At 41.7% G+C, this 22,079-nt stretch overlaps 2 protein-coding genes across 4 annotated transcripts in view; one reads left to right on the top strand and one right to left on the bottom strand.

Moving 5' to 3' along the window:
* HADHB (hydroxyacyl-CoA dehydrogenase trifunctional multienzyme complex subunit beta) overlaps positions 1 to 4,476 on the bottom strand; it is a 44,916-nt gene extending 40,440 nt beyond the window's left edge. The window contains exon 1 of one of the 3 annotated variants that reach the window (XM_032172457.2): positions 4,349 to 4,476. The gene's annotated coding sequence lies outside the window, so the exon portion shown is untranslated. Of the gene's footprint in view, positions 1 to 3,841; positions 3,974 to 4,196; positions 4,296 to 4,348 lie in introns of those variants that run through there. The other 2 variants (XM_058426776.1, XM_058426777.1) reach the window with 2 other exon arrangements.
* A 171-nt stretch (positions 4,477 to 4,647) lies between these two features.
* The window catches only part of HADHA (hydroxyacyl-CoA dehydrogenase trifunctional multienzyme complex subunit alpha), a 55,188-nt gene continuing 37,756 nt past the window's right edge, over positions 4,648 to 22,079 (top strand). The window contains exons 1-7 of the mRNA XM_032172456.2: positions 4,648 to 4,809; positions 10,132 to 10,173; positions 10,266 to 10,336; positions 12,279 to 12,412; positions 14,913 to 15,051; positions 16,989 to 17,108; positions 18,956 to 19,058. Coding sequence (XP_032028347.1) covers positions 4,743 to 4,809; positions 10,132 to 10,173; positions 10,266 to 10,336; positions 12,279 to 12,412; positions 14,913 to 15,051; positions 16,989 to 17,108; positions 18,956 to 19,058 — 676 coding nt within the window. The 5' untranslated portion in view covers positions 4,648 to 4,742. The remainder of the gene's footprint in view (positions 4,810 to 10,131; positions 10,174 to 10,265; positions 10,337 to 12,278; positions 12,413 to 14,912; positions 15,052 to 16,988; positions 17,109 to 18,955; positions 19,059 to 22,079) is intronic.

Below are 22,079 nucleotides of genomic sequence, written 5' to 3'. Positions count from 1 at the left end.
GGGTTTCACCGTGTTGGTCAGGTTGGTCTCGAACTCCTGAGCTCAGGCAATCCGCTCTCCTCGGCCTCCCAAAGTGCTAGGATTACAGATGTGAGCCACCATGCCTGGACGAATAAATTCCCTTTAAGAAGCCAATTGGATTTGAATTTTCTGTTATTTGCAACTGAAAGACTCCTTCCTGATACATGACCAAAAGCAAGAATGAGAACACAAGCAATTCACAGAAGAAATTAAAATGCCAAATAAACAAAATGTATAATGTTCAACCTCATTAATTTTTTGAGACGAAGTCTCACTCTTGTCCCCCAGGCTGGAGTGCGATGGCGCGATCTCGGCTCACTGCAACCTCCACCTCCTGGGTTCAAGAGATTCTCCTGCCTCAGCCTCCCGAGTAGCTGAGACTCCAGGCACGTGCCACCACGCCTGGCTAATTTTTGCATTTTTAGCAGAGACAGGGTTTCACCATGTTGGCCAGGCTGGTCTCGAACTCCTGACCTCAGGTGATCTGCCCGCCTCCGCCTCCCAAAGTGCTGGGATTACAGGCATGAGGCACTGCGCCCGGCCTGTTTTTTTTGTTTTTTGTTTTTAAATTAAAGCAAGGTATCATTTTGTGGTTTTCAGATTGGCAAACATTTAAAATATGGTTAATATATAATTCTAGTAAGAATGCATCCAACTAAATAGGCACTTCCATACACTAGAAGACATGTAAAATGCTAAGGCCTTTTGGGATGACAATTTTGTAGTTATAGTGAATTTTTGAGTCCAATATGCTTTTTATTGGTCTCTAACCTATAGAAATATTCAAAATGTGTGTATAGCATATATAGGTCTCTAGCCTAAAGAAATACTCAAGGTGGGCCAGGGGTGGTGGCTCACGCCACTGAACTCCAGCTTGGGAGACAGAACGAGACTCCGTCTCAAAAAAAAAAAAAAAAAAAAGAAATACTCAAGGTGTTCACTATAGCACTGTTTATATTTGTGGAAAACTGGAACTAATCTAAATACACATCAGTAGGAAACAGTTAAGTAAGTTATAGTATAAACACACCATGGAATACTGTTTGGCAGTTTGCAAAAGAAAATGAAACAAAATGATGTACATGTATATATACTGACATGGAAAAATGTCCATAATATATATTAAATGAAAAAGCAAGCTACAGAACAATGTGTATTAGAAATTAGAATAATAGATTAGAATAACTGGAAAATAGGGAAATGGGTAAGTAAACCCTACTACAACCCCCATTTTGTGACAGAAAGGGAAAGAGAAAAGAAAGTTCATGAAGCTATGAGTCTAGATATGGAAGGGATAAAGGCTTTTATTTAATATTCTTCTGTTCTCTTTTTTTTAAGATAAGCATTTTACTTATGCATAATTCTAGTTTTATTTAAAATCTATATATACTGTTGTTCCTCAGTATCCATGGGGGATTGGTTCCAGAACCCCCCTTAGATACCAAACCTCAAGGATGCTCAAGTCCTTTACATAAAATGGTATTGTATTTATTTGCAAAGAACCTATACACATCCTCATGCATACTGTAAATCATCTCTAGACTACTTATAATACCGAATGCAACGTAAATCTATGTAAATAGATGTAAATCTATGTAAACAGTTGTTCTGCTGTATTGTTTAGAGAATAATGATGAGAAAAAAAGTCTGTACATGTTCAGGACAAATGAAAGCATTGTAGGCCTAACTACATTTTCACTCAGACATTGGTTGAATCTGAGGATGTGGAACTCACAGATACCAAGGGCCAACTGTACATCAATATCTTATATAAATATATACAAATATACAAATGCATTTCAAAAAGTCCAGAAAAATACACATCAAAATGTTAAAAGTAGTTATCTCTGGGTGGTGGAATTACAGATTTTCTTTAGACTTTTCTGTAGTTTCTGAATAAAAAATTACATGGAATATGTGTTCCTTCAATAATTAATAAAAAATAGAGATTTCAAAAGTAAGAGGGACTAAGCAAATTACCCTATAGCAGAGTTGACCTTTCTGTCATTTGCTAAGCTTCAGAAAACAGAAATTTTGATAAGAATATTCAAAGCATGGAAACTCCAGGGTAGGGTAGGGTAGGATCGGGTCGGGTCGGGTAAGCCTGAGTAAGGTGTAGAACTATGGAAGGATACACGAAGCTGCAGGCAACTGGGAGCAAGGGAAAGAAAGAAGGGTCTTAGCAAGTAATGAAAGCACAAGCAAGATGGGGTGGCTCTAACAGCTCATTATTACAACTTTAAAATACAACGTAATGGTTAAGAGAACTGACTAAAGCCAGACTACGTCCAAATCCTGACTCACCCTAGCTGTATGACTTTAAGCCAATTACTTAACCATATAGGACGCGCGCGCGCACACACACCACGCACGCACACACACACACGTGCACGAACCACTTAAACCAGTGCTTGATACACAGTTATGGGTATACCTGTGTTTGCTATTACCAATAGGGGTGGTGATACAGATGTACTGTTTCCCTCTATATAAACCATTGGACTAAAGTGCTTAGGGATCAAAGAAACATTATAACATTTCTGCCCTGATGGAGTTTAGTTTTGTAGAGAAAGCACAGGGAGCAAAAAAAATGGAGCCAAATGAGTGACCTAAATCAGGGATTGGCAAACTACAACACATGGGCCTCTAGCTAAAAATAGTTTTTCACATTTTTAAAGAGTTGTAAGGCCAGGAATGGTGGCTCACACTTGTAATCCCAGCACTTTGGGAGGCCGAGGTGGGCGGATCACCTAAGGTCAGGAGTTCGGGACCAGGCTGGCTAACATGGTGAAACCCCGTCTCTACTAAAAATACAAAAAATTAGTCCGGCGTGGTGGTGTGCGCTTGTAATCCCAGCTACTCGGGAGGCTGAGGCAGGAGATCAATTGAACCCGGGAGGAGGCTGCAGTGAGCCAAGATCGCGCCATTGCACTCCAGCCTGGGCAACAAGAGCGAAACCGTCTAAAAAAAAAAAAAAAAAAAAAAAGTTGTAAACAAAACAAAACAAAAGAAACAATATATAACAGAAACCAAAGTGATCCTGCAAATCCTGAACTATTTACTGTCTGGACTTTTAACAGCAACAAAAAAATTTACCACTTCTTACCTAAATAATAAGTGTTACATGCAGTTAGGTGTCGAAGAAACCATTACATGGGCAGGAGGCAGGCTCTGAACTGTAAAAACCTTGTAAGATTATCAAGAATCCTTTTTGCGATTTATTCAGAAGTGGTCAGGTCATCCAGTTTCTGCTTAAAGTGCTCACAGTGATGAGTACTCACTATGTAACTTCAGCTTCAAACAGAAACCTCTCTACTCTGTTTCTATACTTCTCATTTCAGTCTTAACTTCGATGCCCCTTGTTTCCTGTCTTGCAGAGCTGTCAGTCTGGCGAGTAGTGAGACTCAGACTTATGTCTGAATGCTAGCTCTGTCATAGACTAGAAAGTGTATATATTCTAAGCTTCCCAAACTTCATCTAGAAAATGCAAATGATAATAATTTGGGGAATATGAGGACTAAACAAAAAGGTATGAAGGTGATCAGAGCACAGCAGGCTCTCAATATGACTTCCTTTTGAAACCAATCACTTTATTCCAGGACTCCAGCCCATCTTTCCAGCACAAAAACAGCTACCATGCAATGAAGAACTCTTCACTATGAGTTAGTAGACTTAGGCTCCAGTCTTATTTCTACTACATGTGGCCATGGGTAAAATCACTCTCTGATTCGTAGGCAGTTTCTTCACCGCTTAAGTGAGTTGAGGTGTGAACGACCAGATAGATATTCAGATCGGAAAACCCCCGAGAGCACAGGATTACCTGGATAACCGAGCGGGATGGAGGATTGTCTCCATTCCTCCCACACTCAAGCTCCGAAAGGTCACCAGACCTAGTCTTATTCTTTACAGCAGAAATCGGGCAAACTCATGGCGCCGTCCACAATCTCTATAGACGCCAACCTGGGTACAAGCGAAGCAGGCGAAAACAACACACACTCCTACACAGACCAGGGTTACATTAAGGCCGACGCCCACACACACACACCCACATCCCCACACACCCAGACTTCGTTAACTTGCGATGATAAATTAGGGCGCAGGTGACACCACTGTCCCGAGCTTCAGCTGGAACGCTAGTCCAAGTCACTGTCTTAACTGCAGCTAGCACTGCCGACCTTGTCCGAGGAGGAGTTTCCTTCCGCTCCCTCAACTCCGACTCTCCCAAGGAGGGGAGGGAGCCGGGGGCACCGGCGACACTTGCGGGGAAGGAAGTGGGATCTCGCCTTTGGGAAAGCCCGGGCGGAGAACTGAGGGCTCGCCGTCTCACCTTGGCTGATGTGCGCGCGGACTCCCACTCGGAGAAAGGTTCAGGCCCAAGTGCCAAGGCTCTGCGGGACCAAGGGGCGGGTCCTGCCAGAAAGGGCCCCTCACCCCGCGGACGGTCAGGGCCTTTCTTGAGGGCTGCCCTCCGGCCGCCTGACTGGAAAACCAGGCACTCCGCCCCCTCCTCTCCGGGTCCCCGTTCTCCCCCGAAGAAAACGACCTTTCGGCCCCGTTAGCCAGGAGCGAGGCGCAGGGCTAAGGGGCCGGCGGCCACTCGGCCTCTGCGTTTTAGTCAGGCAGTGCGCCAGGCGCCTGGCTGCCAGGCTACGAGAGGAAAAGTCCTCCGCTCGGCCGCACCCGTTAGAGGCGCTCTCCACTGCTGTCCTCTTCAGCTCAACATGGTGGCCTGCCGGGCGATTGGCATCCTCAGCCGCTTCTCTGCCTTCAGGATCCTCCGCTCCCGAGGTGAGGCCTGGCCAAGGGCATCCCAGACCTCCGGGCAGAATTCCTGCGGGGACTGGGGTGGCCCTGGAGCCGCGTCTCCCTTTCGCTGCCGCCTACCCCAGCCCGGAGACCCAGCCCTCTGTGGGGATACTGCCCTAGGACCCCGTTTCCCGTGATCTTGTGAAGGGACTGTCACTTCCCCTGTCACGACTCCTGCGGCGATTTCAGGCTTCCTAACTCCCAAACTTTCTGAGTCTGGTGCCACTCGTTCTGTCACCTTTCCGCGGGTCTCTTGCGTCGCACTTCTGGGCTCACGCCCCTCATATTTTCTTGATCTGGAATTCCAGGAGAATCGAGATCCATTCTGTCGCATCTTTGTGGCTCCACAGCACCTTGCTCCGCAACAAGAGCTGTCTTCAAAACAGCACCTTGCCCCGCAACAAGAGCTGTCTTGGATGGGATTAATCAGCCTTGCAGATCACTGCTCCTCCCTGCTCGGTTCCCTCAAAACCATTTTTGTGCTTACTACCCCATTCAAGTAGGGAGCTCAACTCTTGCAGTTTCAGTAATGCCAGTGTGAACGTATAGTATTTTGAATTTCAACGGGAGGTTCTGCAACTTACTGGAAGGCACACTTTTAAAAATACACTAATAGCTCTACCTTAAGGAATAAAATGTTAGATCGTTCTGAGAACGATTTCTAATCTGATGATTCCCAGTCAGCCTGTATTAGCTAGTGTTTTTTCCTTTTCAAACTGGCAGTGAAAGGGTTAAAGTGGGTGGTTGTAGGAAACATTGCATTTTCCTTCCATTCCAAATCTGTAAAGTCAAATGTGAACAACGTTTTATTGCATGTTGTGCTTAATAAGTTACTTAATTAGAAATTTTAACTTTTAACTTAATTCGTAATATGAATTACCTCTCTTTCCTCCTCCGGAACCGCTGAAGTAGTATGCTTTTTTTAGACAAGTAGCTGAAATCCCTTACTGTAAGGGGATTATTTGAATGATTGAATATTTTTCTGCTCCCTTTTTTCAACCGCTGTTTTTAGTCTCCACAAAACTGTAGCATGTATTTGCCAATTATAACATAAGCACATTATAGAACATTGAAGTGCTGTAAGGATTGAGGAAAGGGATGAAAAAAAACGAATCACCCATTGTCTTACTACTCATATGCTTACCTATGGTTTAGCCTTCGGTTATGTTTCCTTACAGGTTTGGTGGTTTTTTCCCCTATTTTCACAACACTTTTGAAAAGTCACATGTGTAATTTTTATCTTACCCCTGCATTGGTTTGAAGGTGTTTCTTATGAATCGGCAGCTGATGTCACTCGGAAGTGGTAGCCAGGGCACGTGGTTCTAGTCACTAACTAGCTGTGTTACTTTGGACAAATGCCTTAAACTAAATGGGCTTTATTTTCCTCATCTGCAAAATGAATGATTGAGACGATGGATTTCCTTTGCATGAGAAGTAGCATGATAGAGCAATTAAAAACATTGTTTGGGCCGGGTGCGGTGGCTCACGCCTGTAATCCCAGCACTTTGGGAGGCCCAGGCGGGCGGATCACGAGGTCAGGAGATCGAGACCATCCTGGCTAACACGGTGAAACCCCGTGTCTACTAAAAATACAAAAAATTAGCCGGGCAAGGTGGTGGGCGCCTGTAGTCCCAGCTACTCGGGAGGCTGAGGCAGGAAAATGGCGTGAGCCGGGGAGGCGGAGCTTGCAGTGAGCCGAGATTGCGCCACAGCACTGCAGCCTGGTGGGCGACAGAGCGAGACTCCGTCTCAAAAAAAAAAAAACATTGTTTGGAGTCTGACTTCTGGGTTTGGACCTGGCTCTGCCTTTTACCCTCTGGTGACCTTGGGCAATTAATTTCTGTGTTTGTTTTCTCATTTGTAAAATGGGGAATAATACCACCTTGTGTGATGGAAAGATTATTTTAGATATCAAGCAGTTTTTCATGGAGTAAGCACTCAGTAAATATTATTAACTCCAGCCTGGAAGAAATATGATTGTATATATCTGAGAGTTTTTTAAAGTAATTTTTACATCTTATATGTGTAACAAAAAGCTACCAACCTAATTTTTCTGTTTTCTGTATAGAAATATATAGACACATAAATATATATTTTGCATTGTGTTTTCACCAGTAAGAAAGTATCATTCGTTGTAGTTACTGGTCCCTTAATAGCAATTTATAAATTTTGAAAAAAGTCTGGAAAGTGAATTTAGAATGACCTGCACCCTTATATTACTATTTAGACTCAATAGATCCTTCACAGTAAAAGTCCGTGCAAGGCTTTGCCAAACATTTAATGAGATTATGACCTTTGCTGGTGGATGATAAAATTATCTTGAAAGGGGCCAGGCACGGTGGCTCATGCCTATAATCCCAGTATATTGGGAGGCCAAGGCGGGCAGATCTCTTGAGGTCTAGCCTGGCCCACATGGTGAAACCCCATCTCTACCAAAAAATACCAAAATTGGCCAAGTGTGGTGGCACACGTCCGTAATCCCAGCTACTCAGGAAACTGAGGTGGGAGAATTGCTTGAACCCAGGAGGTGGAGGTTGCAGTGAGCCAAGATCACACCTGGATGACAGAATGAGACCATATCTCAAAAAAAAAAAAATTATCTTGAAGGAGACTTGTAATTCTTGAAATTTTAAAGCATTCCTTCTCTACAAGTGCTATAATTCTGAATGTGAGTATCAAATGAAAATCACTTCTTGACCAAAATATATTGTCTAATTCCCACTCCTATCCTAAATCTAAATTCCTAATTAGGTAAGTAGTAAAATAATTTCACAGGAGATGAATTTAGAGGCAAATACCTTAATAGATGGTTTTTTTTTTTTGACACGGAGTCTCACTGTGTCACCCAGCCTGGAGTGCAATGGCACTCTCTTGGCTCACTGCAACCTCCGCCTCCCGGGTTCAAGTGATTCTCCTGTCTCAGCCTCCAGAGAAGCTGGGATTACAGGTGCCTGCCACCACACCCAGCTAACTTTTTTTTTTTTTTTTTTTGTATTTTTAGTAGAGATGGGGTTTCGACATGTTGGCCAGGCTGGTCTCTAACTCCCGACCTCAGGTGATCCACCCACCTCAGCCTCCCAAAGTGCTGGGATTACAGGTGTGAGCCACCGCGCCCAGCCATAGATCGTGTATTTTTAAATTTGATTCTCACTTCCTTAATCTCATCCCTTCTCCCAGCATTGAATCTTGAGAAAAGCTGTTATTACAACCAAAGTAATGTTTTCAAATTTGAAATTTGTGTTACCATAATCCAGCTCTCTTCGCTGACTGTAGTCTTATGAGGTTTTGTAGGTATTCTTGGGTTACATTACAAAGATGATTAAAAAGTGGGGCAAAGGTTTCTCTCTACTTTGCTGGCACAGTAGATGTAGGCTAAAGTTCACTCAGCTGCCATAGGGTAAGCTCTGCAGTTAGGTAGTGAGTAAGGCTAGACTCCAAAAGCAAAGCTACCTTGTAGTGTGACTTGATTTAGTTGACTCTGGTTTGGAATTATTTTCGAAGTATGTTTGTGTATGTACTGGTTTTCTATTTGTTTTTTTTGTCTTGATCTTGGAGAGGTTTTGTGTATGAGTGTGTGGGCAGCATAGGTAGGTTAGTGGATAGGAGTTAAAATGGTTTAAACTGTTGGCTAATGACACTAACCTGTCGTCTCAAATATTTGATCTTTAAAACGGCAACCCAGTGGAGCACAGTGGCACATGCCTGTAATCCCAGCTACTCCAGAAGATTACTTGAGTCCAGGAGTTCAAGACCAGCCTGGGCAACATAGGGAGACCTCGTCTCAAAGAAAAAAAAAATGTTTTTGAAACATTGCAACCCATGCTCACTCTATTTCCTTTTTTTGCTTAGGTGCTTATTTTCTAACATATTTGTGTTTCTCGGTTTTTCCCTCCCAGCCTGCATTCCCAATCAGTTCATTCCCACTCTAATCCACTTTACCCTGTTTTGCTAGAATTACCTATCCCCTGCCTCCCTTCCTACTGGAATTTCTACTTTGCAGGAAAACTTTTTCTACGCCAGGCCTATTTTCACTTTTCATTTATCTTCACTGAGTAGGAACTGATTCTTCCCAGATATCATATCCCCTGCTGACCTGGAATGTAAGCTCCACCAAGACAGGGATTTTTGTCTTTTTTGTTCACCCTGAGTGCCTTGCTGTACTCCAAGTGCCTAGAACCGTGAATGGCACATGGAGGTCACAATATATATTTTTTGTTGAATGAATAACAGATTATGTTGGAAGAAATTACAATGTGGTTAGCGAAACACCTGCCACAGATGCAGCAGTTAGAGGACAAAACAGTAAATAATAAAATAAAAATGCAGGCAAGGAAAGGAAAGATCACTGCAGACAGAATCCGAAGATGAGGTTTTGTGGAAAAGATTGGAGTCATGATGCATACATAAAGAAGGAAGAGTGGTAAATACAGATGATACAGATTTCAAATGATGGAAAAGCAAAGCAGGAAACATACTATTAGTCAAGTAGAGGCACTGGGGATTGAGGAGATGGCTGGCTTCTCCCATCTTAAAACACTGAAGTTCACTTGTAAGAGACTTGTTCACAGTCACACAGCTAGTAAATAAACCTGATGGTTGAACACAAGTCCTTTGCCTTTGCACTAAGTGGGCTGGCTTCGATTGCTTAAAGAAGAAATGCAGGCAGAACCTGAAATCACCCCATTCTGCTTCTGATGCTAACCACAGTTTTCTTTCTTTTTTTTTTTTAATATGTCACCTTGCCTTTCCAACCAGTATAAAGCTGCTATTTTTTGTGCCTTCTCTTCCCTTTCTGTAAGGAACTTGGGGATAAAGAGAAAATATGGAGGCAGCAAGAGCCTTGGCTACCTACTGCTGGTCCTCCCCTATTCCACTCCCCCATCACTGGGTTCTCCAGTCAGTAGTTCCCATGTGCCTCTTACATTGCTATCTCTTTGGTTCTCTTTGCTTCCCTCTTCCCTTTTGTGATTACAGTGGGCCCACCTGGATAATCCATGATAAACTTTTTTAAGGCCAACTGATTGGCAACCTTAATCCCCCTTTGCTGCATAACCTAACATATTCACAGGTTCTGGGGATGTCGATCCCTTTGTGGGGGCCAGTCTTCCTCTTTTAGTATCCAAATAATCATCTGACCTAACAATTGAAATGGAAAAAATATGGCAGTAGTCATATGGCCTAGAATACATTGTACAGATTTGGGGTTTTTGTTGTTGTTATTATTGTAAATTACAGCTTTGTTATATATAAAAGGTACTACAGAAATTGTTTTGCAAATTAATTTTGAAATGTCTTTTCTTACAGGTTATATATGCCGCAATTTTACAGGGTCTTCTGCTTTGCTGAGTAAGTTTAATTTCTTTTTAATATGTATGCTTACATTGCTTTTTGATGTTGCAATAAATATGTTTACAAATAAATCTTTCTTTTCTTTTTAGCCAGAACCCATATTAACTATGGAGTCAAAGGGGATGTGGCAGTTATTCGAATTAACTCTCCCAATTCAAAGGTATCTCATTTAATTTGCAGTTTTTTTCTACTAACCACATTATGAATCTAGTCCTGAATGGGAAAGATATATCCCATATTTCCCCAAATCTACCAATCTGGCAGTAATCTTATATGAATTTACAGTTTCGATAGTTATGTTAAACTTTGACAGATTGCCAAGGGAGCCAGTTCTCTAAAGCAGAGGTTCTTGCGTAAGAATTCCTCTTGTTGACCTTAGGTGCCACTAGCCTCCTGGTTATAGTGTAGAATGAGGAGGTGACTTATTAGAGAAGAACCAGAGTACAAGCTTTGTTTATAAGACTCAAAATTTGCCTACCCATCTTAAATATGAGGTTGTTAATCCATTTTCTTCATTACTTGCCTGACATAAGTCACTATTCATAGTAAGCTGGCTGGGTGAAATGTGAATACTTGGCTCTTAAGCTTCCTGAGGGATCTGAATGACTCAATGCAATTCACATATTGGAAATCAAATTCTGTTCGAATTGAAACTTCATTTGTTTTTGGCAGCATCAATAAAGTGTGTAACAGTAATCCATTCTTTTGCCAAGAAGAGCTTTATTGTGAGAGTCCATGCTTTTCCCCCATCTAAATTTGGTGTATTCTTACTTTAAAAATCTTGTAGCCAGGCCGGGCACTGTGGCTCACACCTATAATCCCAACACTGGATGGCTGAGCCAGGAGGATCGCTTCAGCCCAGGAGTTTGAGACCACCCTGGGCAACATAGCAAGACCTTGTCTCTGTAAAAAATAAAAAATAGTTGGGTATGGTGATGTTCACCTGTAGTGCTAGCTACTCTGGAGGCTGAGGCAGAAAGATCACTTAAGCCTAGGAATTCAAGGTTACAGTGAGCTGTGATTGCACCACTGCACTCCAGCCTGGGCCACAGAGCAAGACCTTGTCTCTCTAAAAAAACAACAACAAACTTATAGCCAGAGGCTTAGATGTAATAAGACCTAGATGGAAGCAGTTGACAACTGTCACAAATTAAGGTAAATAAGAGCCATTCCCCTTTACTAGAGTAAATTTTAGCACCCACTAACCAATGATTCAAGCTTAAGATATTTTTTCAGAATTTTCTTAGGTCGGACATTTTTCCTAAACACAAAAGTAATATATGTCAATGGTAGAACATTTTTCAACTATAAAAAATTTTAAAGAAGAAAATAATAACCATTCATAATTCAAACCCAAAGATAACCACATTTTTTTCTTGGTATCTTCCATGGGATAATCACATTTAATTCAGTTTCAATGAATAATATTTACAAAGCTAAGATCATACTATATGGTTTTTTTTGAAGATAGGGTCTCATCCTGTTGCCTAGGCTGGAGTGCAGTGGCACAGTCACAGGTCAGTGCAGCTTCAGCCTTCCCAGGCTCAGGTGATCCTCCCACCTAAGCCTCCTGAGTAGCTGGGACTATAGGCATGTGCTGCCAGGCCAGGCTAATTTTTGTATTTTCTGTAGAGGCAGGGTTCCATTATGTTGCCCAGGCTGGTCTCGAACTCGTGAGCTCAAGTGATCCGCCCGCCTTGGCCTCCCAAAGTGCAGGGATTACAGGGATGAGCCACCATTCCTGGCCTATATGTCTTATTTGTATTTCATTTTTTTCTTTGGTTATACAGATTTTTTCCATGCCAATAAATGTTTGTAGACCTATTTGTTTATAGCCTACATATGATTCAAACTCTGAGGATGACCCTGAGTTCCTCCTTTGAGAAGACCTATTTTTAAAGGAAGGGGTGCTTATAGTGGGCCAAAGCTGCCTGAATAGAAAGCTACTGACTTGCTGGGAGAATGGTATTTCTTACTCTCTTCTAACAGTATATTTCTGCTGGATAAGTATATTTCTTATAATCAAAATGGCATTTGATGGTGGTATGTACATCCAGTGCTTCAAATTTAAACCCTTACCTGTATATATTTCCCTTTGGCAGGTAAATACACTGAGTAAAGAGCTGCATTCAGAGTTCTCAGAAGTTATGAATGAAATCTGGGCTAGTGATCAAATCAGAAGTGCCGTCATTATCTCATCAAAGCCAGGCTGCTTTATTGCAGGTGCTGATATCAAGTAAGTTTTAGGAAACTTGAAGTCACCTTTTATCTTGGTTAGTAGTGTGTTTCTTAGGCCTAATAATTTCTCCTTTTAAAAGAAAGTAGAAGTGCTGGGCACAGTGACACAGGCCTGTAAAATTGAAAATGTACATATCAGGCTGGGTGTGGTGGTTCTTGCCTGTAATCCCAGCACTTTGGGAGGCCAAGGCAGGTGGATCACATGAAGCCAAGAGCTCAAGACCAGCCTGGCCAACATGGTGAAACCCTGTCTCCACTAAAAATACAAAAATTAGGCACGGTGGCACACGCTTGTAATCTCAGCTATTCAGGAGGCTGTGGCACGAGAATCCCTTGACCCTGGGAGGCAGAGGTTGCAGTGAGCCGAGATCGCACCACTGCACTCCAGCCTGGGTGACAGAGTGAGACTGTCTTTAAAATAAAAAGTGTATATATATATATATATATACACACACACAGTATATATATATACACACACAGTATATATATATATACACATATACACACACACAGACACACACATATATATACACACACACACACATATATATACACACACACACATCATGTGATCTAGAGAAATCTCACCCCTTGTTTATAAGAACCAGTGTACAAGGATGTTTGGTCCGTATAGTGTAAAATGATGAAGAATTTAAAACCAAATGTCAGTCAGTAGGAAAGTGGGTAAGTAAAATGTGGACTATTCACACAATAGAATACTACAAAACAGGTAAAAGGAATTAACTAGATCCACAATATGATGTTAGAACTCAAAAACATAAGGTTAAGTTAAAAGAAAAGCAAATTGCAGAATGTTTCATACAGTATATAGTTTCTATAAATGTTTTAAAACCAAACATGGAATAATTCTTGATACTATTTATGGACACAATCGTAGTTGGTCTGGAAGGAGACACTACAAACATGAAGATGGCTGCTTCGGGGAAATGAAGTGGGTGGTAGGACTTGATTGTTAAAGGCAGCTTTACAGATGCAGCTAGTATTTTCTTTTCCTCTGCTAAATGGTGGAATGTGTGTTTACATTAACTTAGAATTGTTTACACATACATAAAGAGGGGAAATGATATTTTAGTGTCAGTTTAATAGGTTAAAATGTTGTCAATTCCATTAAAATATGGGTATTTGTTATGTTATTTGTGTTTTAGACAATGATAGCCAGCATTGTAGGTTTAGTAATTTGTACTGAAAGCATAATTATTTATGTGTAGTAATCAGTCTCTTGTTAGACACAAATAATTCAGCTAGAAGAAAAACCACTTGATAAGATAATTTTGCGTCTTCTAAAAAATCAACATTAAACAGAACATTTATAAAGTCTAAAAAAACACTGATGTACCTGGCAGTAGCTACCTATATCCAGAGGAAAATACATGTAGCTTCTATGAGGCCAGCTGAGCAACTCTCAGTGTATAAAATTACAGAATATACTAGTTATCCTTGGTCAGAAGTACAAAATCCATATCCTAAATGTGTTCACAAAGTAGCAAATGAAACAAACTGAAATTAAAGGACATTGAGTGGAACATCATTGCACCCGATCATTTTTATTTACTTATTTATTTTTGAGACGGAGTCTCCCTCTGCCGCCCAGGCTGGAGTACAGTGGTGCGATCTCAGCCCACTGCAACCTCCACCTCCCGGGTTCCAGTGATTCTCTTGCCTCAGCCTCCTGAGTAGCCAGGACTACAGGAATGTACCACCATGCCCAGCTAATTTTTGTATTTTTAGTAGAGATGCGGTTTCACCATGTTGACCAGGCTGGTCTCGTGCTCCTGACCTCAGGTGATCCACCTGCCTTGGCCTCCCAAAGTGCTGGGATTACAGGCATGAGCCACCATGCCTGGCCTACTTGGTCATTTTTAATCATTAGGGGGATCTGTTAAAATGTTTTAGATTTCTCTAAACAACTTGGAAGCTTTTCTTTTGTCATTTTTATTGCTGTTTACCTGATAGTGAAATGTTTAATCTGATAGTGAAGTAATTTACCAAAGATTATTTTCCCTTGTACCAAGCTTTGTAATTTAATGATTTATTACAGAAGTAAAAAGAAACATTTATGTTTTCTGGGTCCAGAATTTTTTTTTTTTTTTTTGAGATGGAGTCTCGCTCTGTCGCCCAGGCTGGAGTGCAGTGGCACGATCTCGGCTCACTGCAAGCTCCGCCTCCTGGTTTCACACTGTTCTCCTGCCTCAGCCTCCCTAGTAGCTGGGACTACAGGCATCCGCCACTACGCCCGGCTAATTTTTTGTATTTTTAGTAGAGACGGGGTTTCACTGAAGTTTAACACTCTTTATGGAGAGATGATGTTGCTGCTATTGTGCTATTTGAAGCAAAATCGTTCTTAACCTTCTGAGTATTTGAAGATTCATCACCAAATATTGGTGCATGATAGGATAAGTGTATAGTGAATAAGTATTGAACCAAATAAGTTATAGTTTTGTCTTTTTCTCTGTTCTCTACTTTTATGGATAATGCAGCATGTTAGCCGCTTGCAAGACCCTTCAAGAAGTAACACAGCTATCACAAGAAGCACAGAGAATAGTTGAGAAACTTGAAAAGTCCACAAAACCTATTGTGGCTGCCATCAATGGATCCTGCCTGGGAGGAGGACTTGAGGTATAGATATTCTAAAGTTATTGAGACACTGTCCAACTCATTGGTGGCATTCATCAGCTGTAAACCCTTAGGCTACTGCTTTGCCTGGAAAAAGTTTCTGGAGGAGAATCAGCTTTGTTTTTTGTTTTTTGCTTTGAGACGGAATTTTGCTCTTGTCTCCCAGGCTGGAGTGCAATGGCACGATCTTGGCTCACTGCAGCCTCCGCCTCCCGGCTTCAAACAATTCTCCTGCTTCAGCCTCCCCAGTAGCTGGGATTACAGGTGTGCATCACCATGCCCAGCTAATTTTTGTATTTTTAGTAGAGATGGAGTTTCACCATGTTGGCCAGGCTGGTCTCAAACTCCTGACCTCAAGTGATCCTCCTGCCTCGGCCTCCCAAAGTGCTGGGATTACAGGTGTGAGCCACCGTGCCTAGCTAGCTTTGTTTTTAGTTATCAAACTTCTGGATAGGTGTTAATCCTTAATCCACATGACACAGAGCAAGTGGCACAGAGCAAGTAAATGAAAGTGTGATGTTTTCATTTGAACTGCATCTCTAATGTCCTTTTCAGTTGTAAAAATCTGGTTCAAGTTTGCAGGGCAAAGATTCAGAAGTGTGATCTAGGCTCTTAAGCTACTTAAGTCTGGTTGAGATACACAAAGCATAATATAAGTGCTTTGTCAGTAGTAAAGATGGTAAATAATAGAAGATTTGAAAGAAGAGATGCTTACTAGACCCAAACATGTAGGAAAAAAAAAGAAGGGGAAAAGGAAACATTCGTTGAGCACTTTTCACATGCTGAACTCTGTGCCAGACACTTTCACATATGCAGTCATTTACCACATAACGTTTCAATGACCAATTGCATATACGACATTGGTTGTATAAGACTGTAACACTACATTTTTCTATACCTTTTTTGTGTTTAGATACAGAAATGCTTATCACTTTGCCACAGTTGCCTACAGTATTCAATAGTCACATGCTGTCCAGGTTCGTAGCCCCTTAGGACAGGGGTCCCCAATCCCCAGGCCATAGCCTGTTAGGAACTGGGCCCCACAGCAGGAGGTGAGCAGTGGGCGAGTGAACATTACCGCCTGAGTTCCACCTCCTGTCATATCAACAGTGGCATTAGATTCTCATAAGAGCTGGAACCGTGTTGTGAACTGCACATGAGAGAGATCCAGGTTGCCCACTCCATTGGCATCTAATGCCTGATGATTTGAAGTGGAACAGTTTCATCCTGAAACCACTCCCTCCCACCCCACCCCCAGTTCTTGGAAAAATTGTCTTCCACAAAATCAGTCCCTGGTGTTAAAAAGGTTGGGGACTGCTGGACTAGGAGCAACAGGTTATCCCATATAGCCTAGAAGTGTAGCAGGCTCTGCCATCTGGGTTTGTGTAATTACACTCTACGATGTTCACACAACAACAAAATTGCCTAATAACACATTTCTCAGAACATATCCCCCTCATTATGTGACACATGACTATATTAATTAAGAAAACCTGTGCCTGGTCCCAAACTATAAGCAGAATTTGATTAACCAGAATATGGAGGGAAAAACAATTCCACATATGGTATGGTGTGAGCAAAGGCAAAAGCAAAGCCAACTAGGACACCATAAGTAGATGTGCTTGATTGGAGAGTCCAGGGCTTTTTAACCTGGGGTCCATGTAAAATTGTGTGTGCATTTTTCTCTTGAGAGTTTCTCTAGCTTTCAGTAGATTTTTTAGGAAATCTACGGCCCAAAAAGAGGTTAGTAAATTAGAGGAAAAGTATGAAAAAAGGCTAAAAAGGTAAATTCTAGAAATTATTAAATGCCAGCCTAAGGAATTTCAGTTTATTCTGTGAGTGCATTCCTGCTTTATAAGTAATCTTTAGACCCTTATCCATCTCAAGTTGCTACTAAGTTACATTTTCTAACATTCTAATTTTCTTTCATTTGTTCAAAGCTTGCCATTTCATGCCAATACAGAATAGCAACAAAAGACAGAAAAACAGTCTTAGGTACCCCTGAAGTCTTGCTGGGGGTCTTACCAGGAGCAGGAGGCACACAAAGGCTGCCCAAAATGGTGAGTCTAACATCCCCTTTGTGAACCTATATGCCCTCTTTAGATCTGTTTTCTTGTATAAAATGCACAATATGGGCATTCATTGTAGAGTTAAAAAACCAAATAAAATATGAGTGTACAGGGTCAATGACAGACTTTATTCCTGGTACTTATTTTTTCAATTCCACGGATTTTTTTTTTTTTTTTCAAAGTCTCGCTCTGTAGCCCAGGCTAGAGTGCAGTAGCGGGATCTCAGCTCACTGCAACCTTCTCCTCCCAGGTTCAAGTGATTCTGCTTCCTCACCCTCCCCAATAGCTGGAATTACAGGCGTGCACCATTGCACCCAGCTAATTTTTTATATTTTTTAGTAGAGATGGAGTTTCACCATGTTGGCCAGGCTGGTCTTGAACTCCCGACCTCAGGTAATCCTCCCGCCTCAGCCTCCCAAAGTGCTAGGACGACAGGCGTGAGCCACCACGCCTGGCCTGATTCCACAGAATTATTGATCAAGGTCCTTTGTTAGTCTCTGAGGAAGGATAAAGATAACTAAGATGCGTGTCTTGCTTTTCTGGAGCTTATGGTTTAATTGGTTCCTTTTCCACATAGTACCATCTTAATCGTTTTTCAAAACCATGAGTCATATTAATATTTCATAACATATATAAGAGGCAGACCTTTTCCCTCATTGTCTGATTTGAATGTTCTCATTGCTGTGTTGTATGGAACCAAAAGAGGCTCAGCAGGCTTTGAATTCCAAGGAGAAGGGAAGGACAGTCAGACCTGGATGCTGTAGAGCAATCTTAATGTCAACTCAAGGGCCCACTGAACCTCACAGCTTCTGGCACTTTAGATTCCTCAGTGAAAACAAGGCTCAACAGAAATACTCTTTGCAGGGAAGTTGATCTCAATTGAGCACAAAAGAAAACAAGGTTTATGGTGTTAATTTTCTAATAATAATAATGTGCTTTCCTTCATAGGAATGTCAAAAGGATTTATTGAAAGAATGAATATGCATATATGTGTATCAAAAATATTTGCTGAGTTTCTTCTTTTTTTTTCTTAAACTATAGCTGGTATTTGAATGTTGCTAGAAGCCATTCTTCTAGTATGCCATATAAGCAGCCCTAGCTAAGTTCTATTTTTGTTAAGCTTAAAATTCTTTTTAAAGACTTTGTCAAAATATCAGGTTTCTCAGAGTCTTTGCTAGTTTCAATATGAGAATTTTATTTTATTTTATTTTTGGGACAGAGTCACTCTTGTTGCTCAGACTGGAGTACAGTGGCATGATCTCGGCTCACTGCAACCTCCACCTCCGGATTCAAGCAATTCTTGTGCCTCAGCCTCCCGAGTAGCTAGAATGACAGGTGTGCCCCACCATACCCAGCTAATTTTTTGTATTTTTAGTAAAGACAGGATTTCACCATGTCGGGCCAGGCAGGTCTCAAACTCCTGACCTCAGGTGACCCTCCTGCCTTGGCCTCCCAAAGTGCTGGGATTACAGGTGTGAGCCACCGTGCCTGGCCAGAATTTTAAATATTATATAAATGATAGAAAAAAAACCCTCAGAATAACAGAAATGTACAATTTTAGGAAACATGAAATTCTTTACCTTATTAGTATAAGAATCCTATATATTGAATTAAGAGATACAGACATTTTTGCTTCAGCTAGAGGTATCTAATCCCCAAAGTTACCCAAGTGTGTATCAGTATATTAAATATAACTTATCTATGCTATTGACAAATAGCATAAACATATGGCTTGATTTTTCTCATTTTAATATTTGTTCATTTGATGATTTGTAAACTATATAATTATCACCCTGATTTTTTTTCCCCCTATATTCTCATCCTTGCTTGCCTGTTAGGTGGGTGTGCCTGCTGCTTTGGACATGATGCTGACTGGTAGAAGCATTCGTGCAGACAGGGCAAAGAAAATGGGACTGGTTGACCAATTGGTGGAACCCCTGGGTAAGTGTTAGCACATCTCAGAGTCGGGCCTTATAAAGTTACTTATTTTCTTAAAGAGTTAACCTCTTAGACCAGGCACGGTGGCTCAACACCTGTAATCCCAGCACTTTGGGAGCCTGAGGCGGGAAGATCACTTAAGGTCAGGAGTTTGAGACCAGCCTTGCCAACATGGTGAAACCCTGTCTCCACTAAAAATGATTAGCCGGGTGTGGTGGCGCAAACCTGTAGTCCCAGCTACTTGGGAGGCTGAGGCAGGAGGATTGCTTGAACCTGGTGGGGCTGAGGTTGCAGTGAGCCAACATCATGCCATTGCACTCCAGCCTGGGCAACAGAGCCAGACTCCCATCTCAAAAGAAAAAACAGTTAACCTCCTGAATATCACAGGAAGCACAGAGTGAAGCTCAAAGTCTTAAGAAATGAGTCATTATTCTAAGGAAGGAAGTTTTCTAAAATAACTAATACTAAATCATTTTCAACATCACCCTGATTTTTATTTTGCTTTATAATTAGAACATTAGGAGTACAGAATTCAGTCAAGTCATTATTTTTGGTTCTTAAATTGCCTGTATCATTATCCATGCATAACCTTCCTTCAGTTTCTTGTGTCTGTTTTAGTAATATAATAAATGAAACAACCAACCTGAGAATATTAACAATAATTGACATCTACTGATGGGCTACTTCCTCCCATTCAGTTTCTTTGCCTCCCTTTATCCAAAGAAGCCACTATTCTGACTTGGCTGTTCATCACCCTCTTATATTTATTGAAAATCAGCATTATTTAGATATTATTTACATAATAGTAAATGTATTAATTTTGTGTGTGTGTGTGTGTGTGCGTGCATGTTGGGGTCTCACTCTGTTGCTCAGACTGGAGTATAGTGGTGTGAATATAGCTTGTTGCAACCTCAACTTTTTGGGCTCAAATGATCTTCCCACTTGTGCCCCCCGAGTAGCTGAGACCACAGGCATACGCTGCTACGCCAGCTAATTTTTTATTTTTTGTAGAAACGAGATCTCACTCTGTTGTCCAGGCTAGTCTCAAACTCCAGGCTCAAGTAATCCTCCTCCCTCAGCCACCCAAAGTGCAAGATTACAGGTGTGAGCCACTGTGTCTGGTGAAATTGACCAACTTTTAATGTATAATGTGAGTTTTGAAAATGTGTATAGCTGTGTAAACACTGCCACAATCCAAAAGTAGCCGTGCATGGTGGCTCACACCTGTAATCGTAGCACTTTGGGAGGCTGAGATGGGAGAACTGCTTGAGGCCAGGAATTCAAGACCAGCCTGGACAACAGAGCAAGATCCCATCTCTTAAAAAAGAATTTTTTTTTTTTTCAATTAGCTGGGTATCATAGTGTATACCTGTAGTCTCAGCTAGTCAGGAGGCTGAGGCAGGAGTATTGTTTGAGCCCAGAAGTTCAAGGCTGTAGTGAGCTATGATCACACCACTGCACTCCAGCCTGAGCAACAGAGTGAGATGCCATCTTTTAAAAAAAAATTTTTGAACATTTCTGGTATGTAGCTTGTTTTAATCTTAGTTCACTTAGCATAATGCTTTTGAGATGCATCCATACTGTTGCATATATCAGCAGTTTGTTCCTTCTTATTGCTGAGTGTTACTCCATTGTAGAAATGTACCATAGTTTGTTTATCCATTCACCAAATGATGAGCATTTGAGTTGTTTCTAATTTAGGGCTATTCTGAATAAAACTGCTATGAACATTCATCTTTAAGTCTTCATGTGCGCGTGACTGGGCGTGGTGGCTCAACCTCTAATCCCAGCACTTTGGGAGGCTGAGGCAGGCTGATCACCTGAGGTCAGGAGTTCAACACCAGCCTGACCAACATGGCGAAACCCCGTCTTTACTAAAAATACAAAAATTAGCTGGGTGTAGTGGTGTGCACCTGTGGTCCCAGCTACTTGGGAGGCTAAGGTAGGAGAATCGCTTGAACCCAGGAGGTGGAGGTTGCAGTGAGCCAAGATTGCGCCACTGCACTCCAGCCTGGGTGACAGAGCGAGACTGTCTAAAAAAAAAAAAAAAAAAGTCTTTATGTGGACAAATGTTTCATTTCTGTTGGGTAAGTACTGAAGAGTGGATTGGCTAGTCCGTATAATAGATATATATTAGCTTTTGAAAAAAAAAAGTTTAGCCTGAGCAACATAACAAGACTCTGTCTCAACAAAATAAAAAGTTTTAACTAGTTGGGTGTGGTGGCACATGCCTGTAGTCCTGGCTACTAGGGAGGCTGAGGCAGGAGGATTGCTTGAACCCAGGAGTTTGAAGTCATATTGAGCTATGATGGGGCCACTGCACTCCAGCCTGGGTGACAGAGGGAGACCTTATCTCTGGGAAGAAAAAAAAAATTTAGAGATGAGACTTTGAGTCTTGCTATGTCACCCAGGCTGGCCTCAGACTCCAGGGCTCAAACAGTCTTCCTGCCTCAGCCTCCCAAGAAGCCGGGATTACGAGCCACGTGCCACTAGCATGTGCTAAGTATGTGTTTGCTTTTCTGTCAGACTGTTTTCCCAAAGTGGTTATACTCTTTTGCATTCCCACGAGCAGTGTATGAGAGTTCTAGGTACCAACCACTTTGCATGGTCAATCTTCTTAATTTTAGACATTGTAACAGGAATGTAGTAACGGTTCTTTTTTTTTTTTTTTGAGACACAGTCTCACTCTGTTGCCCAGGCTGGAGTGCAGTGGAACAATTTTGGCTCACTGCAACCTCTGCCTGCCAGGTTCAAGCGATTCTCCTGCCTCAGCGTCCCAAGTAGCTGGGACTACAGGCGCCCACCACCATGTCCAACTAATTTTTGTATTTTTAGTAGAGATCGGGTTTTACCATGTTGTCAGGGCTGGTCTCAAACTCCTGACCTCAAGTTATCCACCCGCCTCGGCCTCCCAAAGTGCTGAGATTACAGGCGTGTGCCACCACACCCAGCTGGAATGTAGTCATATTTCATTGTGATTTTTATATTACCCTAATTACCAAAGATATTGAATATCTGTATATC

The sequence above is a fragment of the Hylobates moloch genome, unplaced genomic scaffold (assembly GCF_009828535.3).
Source record: "Hylobates moloch isolate HMO894 unplaced genomic scaffold, HMol_V3 SCAFFOLD_13, whole genome shotgun sequence".
Classification (NCBI taxonomy): domain Eukaryota; kingdom Metazoa; phylum Chordata; class Mammalia; order Primates; family Hylobatidae; genus Hylobates; species Hylobates moloch.
The sequence above is the reverse complement of the archived record's forward strand: the minus strand, read 5'-3'. Positions and strand labels throughout refer to the sequence as shown.